Source organism: Salvia splendens, unplaced genomic scaffold, assembly GCF_004379255.2.
Source record: "Salvia splendens isolate huo1 unplaced genomic scaffold, SspV2 ctg1137, whole genome shotgun sequence".
Classification (NCBI taxonomy): domain Eukaryota; kingdom Viridiplantae; phylum Streptophyta; class Magnoliopsida; order Lamiales; family Lamiaceae; genus Salvia; species Salvia splendens.
Window position 1 is genome coordinate 1,112 of NW_024598686.1, and position 9,561 is coordinate 10,672.

The 9,561-nt window shown below is 38.6% G+C and overlaps 2 protein-coding genes across 2 annotated transcripts; one reads left to right on the forward strand and one right to left on the reverse strand.

Moving 5' to 3' along the window:
• Positions 1-2,856: 2,856 nt before the first annotated feature.
• LOC121788759 lies at positions 2,857-4,751 on the reverse strand. The gene is made up of 4 exons (XM_042187372.1): positions 4,681-4,751; positions 3,985-4,607; positions 3,524-3,676; positions 2,857-3,111 (listed from the first exon to the last, which is right to left on the reverse strand). Exons 2-4 carry the CDS (start codon positions 4,585-4,587, stop codon positions 3,007-3,009), a joined length of 861 nt encoding a protein of 286 aa, XP_042043306.1. The 5' UTR covers positions 4,588-4,607; positions 4,681-4,751; the 3' UTR covers positions 2,857-3,006.
• Positions 4,752-6,815: 2,064 nt separating this feature from the next.
• LOC121788757 lies at positions 6,816-8,699 on the forward strand. Its single transcript, XM_042187370.1, has 4 exons — positions 6,816-6,933; positions 7,393-7,453; positions 7,552-7,687; positions 7,853-8,699. The coding sequence occupies exons 1-4, from the start codon at positions 6,852-6,854 to the stop codon at positions 8,201-8,203; spliced, it is 630 nt and encodes a 209-aa protein (XP_042043304.1). The 5' UTR covers positions 6,816-6,851; the 3' UTR covers positions 8,204-8,699.
• Positions 8,700-9,561: the final 862 nt, after the last annotated feature.

Here is a 9,561-nt window from a genome sequence, read left to right on the forward strand (position 1 = left end):
GTCGGACTTATATCCGTCTCTAAGAAATCACATTATTAGTGTGTACGGATTTGTAACTCTAAGAGCATGCACAACGGTGGACGGACGGCGTCTGTCCGTCCGTGCCGCTGACAAAAACGTGATCCGCCGCCGCTGCGCTCGCGCCGCTGGCACGGCGCTGCTCGCTGCATCGAACACGTCCGTGCCAACGAGCAGGCGACGTGTCGAGCAGCGATTGGGCAACGACATAGCCGTTGCCTTTGAATTTTTTTTATTAAAAATTCGGTATTTAATTTTAAAAATCGATAAAAAAATATTTTCCAAATCCAAAAAATATGGCCATTTTTTGCTAGTTTTTTCTGAATTTTTTTTTTATTTTTTTATTTTTTTCCTCAAAATCATCTATAAATACACACATTCATCATCCATTTATCACTTCAAATCATCTCTCATTCATAATTCTTATACAAACTATCTACATCTTCATCTCTCACTCAAAACCTCAAATGGATTTCACCCATCTTATGGCGGAAGCGGAGCGCGAAGAACAGGAATACTACGAATAACATCGTGCCGCTTACGAAGCATATGTCGCGGCGAATACCCCGCTCCTCCTCCTTAACAAACTAGATCAACTCGCCGCTACATCCATCGTGACCGGGAGGGAGCCCACGAAAGGCTCGTTGCCGACTATTTTGCCGACCAGTCACGGTTTCCGGCAGATTACTCCAGGCGACTTTTCGCATGTCAAAGCGCTTGTTTATGCGAATTGTCAACACATTGTCCGCATGTGTTGAATTCTTCCAAACAGGTCCAGATGCAACCAGCCGACAAAGTATCACGCCGTTGCAAAAGTGTACGTGTGCCATCCGACAACTCGCTACTAGGAAAACGGCCGACCTCTTCGACGAGTATTTGCATATTGGTGAGTCCACTGGAATCCTTTGTCTACAATTTTTTTTGCGATGACGTTCGTTCAGCCTTCGGTGATGAATTCCTTCATGTACCCACCACCGATGATTGCCAAAGGTTGCTTCGTCTTCACGAATCAGTCCATGGCTTTCCCGGAATGCTTGGCAGCATTGAGTGCATGCATTGGAGGTGGAAGAATTGCCCGACTGCTTGGAGGGGGCAACACTTAAGCTGTCACAAAGGCGGCGGCCCAACACTTATCCTTGAGGCGGTCGCCGACTACCGCTTATGGATTTGGCATGAATATTTTGGCGTTGCCGGATCCAACAACGACTTGAACGTGCTCTATTCTTCACCACTCTTCAATGATATGATGAATGGTGTAGCACCGACGATCGACTTCACCATCAACGAAAATACATACCACATGGGTTACTATCTCGCCAATGGTATCTACCCAAGGTGGTCGACTTTCGTGAAGACGCTCAGCAACCCGCACGACCCGAGACGGGTTCTTTTTTGCGCAGCGTCAAGAGTCTGCGCGGAAAGACGTCGAAAGAGCCTTCGGGGTCGTTCAAGCCCGATTCAACATTGTGAAGGCCCCGGCTCGGCTGAGGTACGTGAATAATATCACCAACATCATGTTCACGTGTATTATCTTACACAACATGATTATAGCCGACGAAGGACCGAGGGCGGCTAGCTTCTATGACGAGGATGAAGTCGGAAGTTTAACCGTGAGGTCTCCCTCACTCCGAGGTGTGCATACGACAGTGGGCCAGAGGATCGAGACAAGGCACACAATGCGCGATACCCAAACCCACATTGAGCTACAGGAAGACCTAATCAAACACATGTGGGCGAAATTCGGCAACGAGTAAGTAGTGGTTTTTTTAATTTTAGGATTTTAATTATGTAAATTTTAATTTTTAGGATTTTAATTATGACGTTTTAAATTTATTTGTAATTTGTAATGTTATTTCGATTTTTAATGAATTTTCATATTATGGAAATATTTTTGTTTAGTTGAATTTTAAATTGAATTGTGCTCGTCCTTGCGAAAGAGCATAGCTGTGGGTGTTGTGCTCTTGCCAGAGAGCAGGCAGAAAAAATGGGGCCGTGCCCACAACCGTGCTCGCTGGCAAGAGCACGATTGCGGATGCTCTAAAATCCGTACATTCAACTGCAAAAATTATTTCTGTAAACGACAATCAACTGCAATAATTATTTTTGTAAACGTGGAAGATTAAAATATCATAAAAAAATAACATTCTTGGTATTTAATTGAAATTTTCGAAAATTCACTCTATACCCAAAAATAACATACTCCTAGGTACCTAGTGTTATTTTCCTCACTAGGTACAAAAAGTACTACTCCATTTTTGTGCGAAACTGAAAAATCAGATATCATTTTTGAAGTTCACTCTTTTAAATAAAGTATTCACAGATTCAATGTTTATAGATAAATAAAAAGCATTCTCTGTCCAAAAAAATATAGTCTCATTTTGCTATTTTGGAATGTCCAAAAATATGGTCTCATTTCTATATATTAAATTAATGTATGTTTACCTTTATTTTGTTTTTAACTATTTGATTATGATCTCTTCAAATTGACTCCCTTCTCCCATTAATAGCTACTATACATAAAATTTTAAATTACCATCTAGCTAATTGGAAATAAGCCGGAGCTTGATGACTTTGTCATTCTTCCTTGAAAAAAGGAATTAATATGAATTATGTTTTCATTCGACAAGAACTAGTACAATTATAAGGTATCGCTAATAAATCTATCGAACATAGCCATGTCCATGTTTTGAAGAGAACAAAAACAAATAATTCCCAATCTTGTTTCTTGTCATCATTGACAATTTTATATTTATTCAGAATTACGAAAGATAATAAATGTAAATCAAATAATTTCACCTAATTGCTAAGAAAAAATAAAGTAAAATATGTCAACGGCGTTATGTATCGCAACCGAAACTCAATAGAATGAAAGTAATGAACAACGCCTAACAAAAAAAAGTAGCTCTACTAAGTATTTTTGTGAATTTATTAATAAAATCTGATCACACCAATCTTCCTTCAATAATCCATCATTTGTGAATCACTTGCTTATGGATCAGGCATAATTTTAGCTACCTTGCTCTTAGCTTTTGTAATCTGCCGTAAAGTGTTCCATGCTTTCAAGAATGGGCGATATAAATCTTCCAATTTCACCTATATTAGCCAATAAACAATAATCAACATATAATGTTGTGTAAAATTTGAAGTGTAAATTATCGATATATGTTCTAACATACTATTTGAAAATTAATACCCCATCCTATCATATTTGGGCACTTTTTGGACGAATGATGACAGAATTATGGTACACCATAAATGCCAACATGAATAAATATGAATTTTTTACTCAATTTTTGGTATGGAAAATTTTCAATATGGATAGCATACCTAAATTCAATAAACATGATACAATATTTAGTACTTTTATTCCAATTTATGATAGTACTACTAAGTATTTTTTATAGCTAAATCCGCAATTCAGTATTTTTCTACTTATAGACAGAAGAGATAATATACTCAAAGAACAATCTATATATATATATATATAGTAGTATGAAATTATTACCCTGGAATCGCCAGCGAAACCGGGCAATTGGTAGTGTATAGCTACTCTCCTGATCCTCATGCGAAACGAATTGGGATCGCGCCTGTTGGATTTTTCGATAAATAGTCGGTCCCAAAAATGAAGCTTGTTGTGATATATGAACCATAACAGAGCCTGCATATATAGACAAAGCTTAACTTGTACCTTCGTTACATAGTACTAGAGTCATTTTGCTATTTTGGTGCGTTTTATAGTAGTAAAAGTCAACGCATTTCCTCTCACTTATTTTACCGTCTCTTACATTATTTTCTCTTCATCCCTCTACTTTTTCCATTATCTACTTTATTCTTTCTTTACATACCTACTTAGCACAAATTTTCTTAAATCTCGTGCCGAAAAGAAACGTCTTCACTACTATGGAACGGACGGAGTATAGTAAATAGTAAAAAACTAATAAGTAGAAGTGAGATTAGAAAGAATACCTCAAATAAATATGAACCAACATCTGAAATAACAATGTCAGCATCGGCATGGTGATTTGGTAGAAGAGCTGGGCATCGTTTTTCTATTATAGACCGCTCTGCGAAGAATCGGTTATCATTTACTCGAAAATATAGGAAAGGATCAATTGGGGGACGGATGGTATTGATAAAAACCCCAATTGTCGCCTTAATCTTTAGGGAATATCCTATCACGGGTTCGATACTGGGTCTATACATATGAAGAGTGGGAGATGTATGTCCAGCTTGGACAGTAAACACATGTCTAAAAAAGTCTCTTTGATCAAATGAGGAAGTCTTGTAGGTGTGTGTTATACTAAATGAATCCATAATCCGGAAAGCAAGAACCAACTGAGCTGTTTGTGTAGTTTCGATGGCGAATGATGCACGGTTGTCAATGTAGTCGTTTAGCGTAGCACCTCCCGGGTAGAATATTATCTTGAATGAATGGCCATTCGGCCCGGGAAATCTAGGGCTCTCGAGGGCTTCCCCGTACCCTTCAGTCTTATACCCCTTGTAATTTTGCACCCGCCATTCGTAATTTATCTTTAGCAGTGTGTTGCCATTATGCAAATCTTCTGCCATTCATGGAGTGGGATCCAAATCTGAGAAGCAGAAAAAGGTAAATCATCATAAAGCAGTATGCAGTTTTTTTTAAGGAAACAAGACGAAACTCACCAACTAAAAGAGAGAAGCGGCGGCGGCGGCGGCGGCTGGTGGTGACAGTGACAATGTACTTAGCCCTAAACACTAATAGCTTCTTCTTCTTTTTTTAAAGTTGCATACTCAACTTATTCAAATTCTGTTTCCGAGTTTAGGGATCTAGATCTTTTTATTAGTAATTTATTTATTACTCTTTCTTAACAAAGCAAGTCTTAAAACAACTAATTCCATGCGCCACGTTAGTTATTTAGGTTTTCAAAAATACACAAATATTATCAAATGCTTATTCGCAGTATGACTACACAATACATTCACTAATTTAATTAAATGCTCGACATCTATTATTTTAGGCGTAAAAAACTGAATAAATGATTAGAAATAATAACAATTTTCTGTTGCACAACACAAGCAAAGTTATAACTGAATAGTTAAACAAAGTAAGGAAAAATGTCATCATTTCGTGTAAAAGATGTGTGCCAAAAAGTTGTAGCAAACACATTAGGAATTTAGAATGATAGTTTTGTAGGATAGAATGATAGTTTTGCCAGATAGAATGATACTTTGGCCTATATATGTTAACGGTTTACAGCATACAATGATAGTTTTAAAGGATAGAATGATACTCTGAGTTGATAAAATGATAAAATGATACTCACAGCAGATAGAATGATAGTTTTGCCGGATAGAATGATACTTTGGCCTATATATGTTAGGTTTACAGCATAGAATGATAGTTTTACCGGATAGAATGATACCCTGAGTTGATAAAATGATACTTTTGACTGATAAAATGATAAAATGATACTCGCATCATATAGAATGTTTCTGAGTTGATAAAATGATACTTTTGGCGTATAGAATGATAGAATGATACTCTAAGTTGATAAAATGATACTTTTGCCTTATAATGATAGTTTCGTCATTTTTTAGGTCGAAGTATCATTTTATCGGCTGCGAAATTAAATGAGTGAAATGACAGTTTTACCCCTCCGCCTTTTTTTTATGAAGTAAATCTAAGTTTGAATCTCAACCGCGTGATTTTAAAAATGTGCGGTCCAGATTTAGTTATAGGGTTATTACGGAAATTGGGGTTATCAATATAACGCACCCCTATATATATAAATATGTTTATTTTCATGAAAATCACGTTTCTATTAACGGAATGAGGTTCTAATATTTTGGTTTAAATCTTTCCTAAGCTTGAATTGGATAAAATCTTTTAGAGTAAAGACCAAAATTGGTCCTGAACATATGCTCATTTTATCATTTTGGTCCTAAACATTATCTTTTGAATTTTTTGGTCCTGGACATTTCAAATCGGATCACAATTGGTCCTCTGTTAACAATTCCGTTAATATTTAACGGTCAACGATTTTAATCACAATTTTGACCAACTTAAACATTTTTTAATTATTTAATCATCAAAAATATTTTTTTAAATAAAATCATAAATAATTTGATTATTTAAAATTGTTTAAGTTGTAATAAATAATTTATGATTTTTTGATGCTAAACACAATTTTGACCAACTTAAACAATTTTTAATTATTTAATCATCAAAATTATTATTTTTAAATAAAACCATAAATAATTTAATTATTTAAAAATTGTTTAAGTTGTAATAAATAAATTATGATTGTTTTTATGATAAACACAATTTTGACCAACTTAAATAATTTTTAATTATTTAATCATCAAAATTATTTTTTTAAATAAAATCATAAATAATTTTGTTATTTAAAAATTGTTTAAGTTGGAATAAATAATTTAATTATTTAAAAATTATTTAATTATTTCTAATAAATAATTTATGATTTTATTTAAAAAAATAATTTTGATGATTAAATAATTAAAATTTGTTTAAGTTGGTCAAAATTGTGATTAAAATCGTTGACCGTTAAATATTAACAGAATTGTTGACGGATGACCAATTGTGATCCGATTTGAAATGTCCAGGACCAAAAAATTCAAAAAATAAAGTGTAGGACCAAAATGATAAAATGACATATATTCATAACCAATTTTGGCATTTACTCAATCTTTTAAAACATTAATAAAAGTAGTAGAGTTATTAAGGTAATGGAATAAAGAAGATCGGTCAATGTTGACGACTTCTCCCCCAATTTCAGTATATACTGTAAAACCCTATTTCAGCCAAATCACAAAATCACAAGCGTTTTAAGGTAATGGATCGAGAATCACTAGAGAAACGACCTGCGATCTTCGTAGTCGGATCCCCCAACGTTGGCAAACGGACACTAATCTCAAGTAAGACCTTCTTTCTCTGACTCTGAATTGAAGAATGCCAAGTTTGTTGCCGTAGATTATTTATAGGATATTCGGAAGCTACTGTAGAGTTCGAATTGGGGATTTAGAGATTTTTTATGCGAAGTAGAACAATGATTCAAGGGCTTAGCTGACAGCGACCAGTGATCGCTTGATTCTCACTGTGTGTAGCAAAAAAATGGGAACTTTGTTATCGACATTTGCATCACTCCACCATATTTCGTCAGTAAAATGAGTGCGATTTTTATTTGTTATTGGTGAAGATTATGTCTTTTCCATCACTTCCTTGAGATTCAATACTTAGTTAAGAATGCCTCTTTTTCAATTTCCTGATTACTATCTTCCTGCTATGCACTGGATTGCCTATTTCAGTAGTGAATTTTGTGCAGTATTTATGTTAGACATTATGAAAGGAAACTAAATTTTTGTAATCGAATGCAGGACTACTTAAGGTGGATTTTGATGATGACTCAGATACATCACTTGAGTTATCCGTCAATGGGTAAGTTCCGAGAGGCCAATTTCCCAGTAATGATCTCTCTCTCTCTCATAGTAGTTCATAAGCATTTAAGTGTAGACCTGAATGTGATTCCTTATCAGGTGGACGATCAACACAAAGTATTACACAGCAGATGTTGCAGTATGGATAGCTAATCTTTCTGATGAGCTATCTATTACAAGCTTTCCAGATGTGAATCGGATAGTTGCCTTGGTTATGGTGTTCGACACCAGCGATGTAAGCCCTATTCCTTTTACTCAGTTTTGTTATGCTTAACCATTTGTTTGTTTACGTGGCTTTAGAATGGACTGTCTATTTTTCATAACTATCTGTTACGTCTTTAATAGTCTGATCATGCCACATGAATCATGATGGCCAATATCTTCATTTTGTGATATGCAGCTCACAACACTAGTTGCTCTAAAAGAATGGGTTTCACACACTGACATCCAGAAGTTTGAAATATTGCTGTGCATCGGTAACAAGGTGGATCTTCTTCCTGGACATCCATCACATGTAGAGTACAAGAGACGCTTGATGAAGCTTGGTGAATCATCTGTCAATTCTCATCTGGACTTCTCTGATTATGGTATATCTAAGACTGAAGGAAGTAGTTTATTGGGAAATGAAGAGCCATCCTTAGGATTTAAGAGATCTTGCATAGAGTGGTGTCTGGAACACAATATTGACTTGGGCGCATGGTCTGATTTATCACGGGCGCCGGATTTTTGTAGGGTCGCGCTCATCGGCTAGATCGCCCATCCTTACCGAATACCACAGCTCGCCGTCAGCAGGCCATCCGGGGTTTGAGAGGACCCTACGGCGGGTGAGCGGGGATTTCTATTGGCCTAACATGAAGAAGGAGGTGAAGCGTTTTGTGGAGTCGTGTATCGTCTGTCAGACCACGAAATATTCCACGCAGAAGCCAGCGGGATTGTTGCAGCCTCTGCCTATTCCGTCGCATGTATGGGAGGATGTGTCCATGGATTTCATCACGGGACTCCCGCCGTCGCGCGGGTACACGGTGATAATGGTGGTTGTGGATAGATTGTCCAAATACGCGCATTTCGCGGCCCTGCCCACCAAGTTCGACGCCATGAGAGTAGCGCACCTGTTTGTCAACACAGTAGTTCGGCATCACGGGTTTCCCAAAACCTTGGTCTCCGACCGTGATTCAGTGTTCGTAAACAATGTTTGGGATGAGGCAATGCGACTTAGTGGAACCAAGCTGAATTTCACTACAGCTTACCACCCCAGTCAGATGGCCAGACGGAGGTGAGGAATCGGGGCCTTGAGCAGTATCTACGAGCCTTCACGGCGGATCGGCCCTCCAAGTGGACCAACTTCCTTCCGTGGGCGGAGCTGGCTCTCAATTGCTTCCACCATGCAGGGCTAGGCGTTTCTCCGTTCAAGGCACTGTATGGCCGAGATCCGCCATGCTTGGTTTTCACGGCTCCTTCGGCTCGACGCCGCCCTCGGTGGCGGAATTGATCACTCAGCAGAGCGAGCTCCTGGTGGAACTCCGACGCAACCTCGAGCGCGCGCAGCAGCGAATGAGGGCCACGGCGAATAGGCATCGCCGTCATGTGGAGTACACGATCGGCGATAAGGTACTGTTGAAGCTGCAGCCTTATAGGCAGCACTCTGTAGCCCGGCCACTGTCGGCGAAGTTGGCGCGTCGCTACTATGGGCCCTTTGAGATCATGGAGCACATTGGGCAAGTAGCGTATCGGTTGAGGCTGCCGGAGGGGAGTCGGATACATAATGTGTTTCACGTGAGTTTGTTACGCCCGTTCGTGGCGGGCGACGGCGAGGTGGCGATCACCGATTTGCCTATGGAATTCTGTGGGGATAGGCCGTTGGTCTACCCGGTCCGGGTGCTAGATAGGAGGGTGCTGTGGCTAGGAGGACGCCCGCAAGATCATGTGCTTGTACGATGGTCCGACGGGTTGGAGTCGCCAACGTGGGAACCTTTGGAGATCGTGAGCCGCAAGTTCCCTAATGTGCTCCTTGAGGACAAGGATGTTGCTATCGAGGGGGGAGTTGATACGGTACCTCAGGCCGTAGAGCCGTCGCGGACGGCTGAACCACGCCGGACCGAGGGAGCAGAG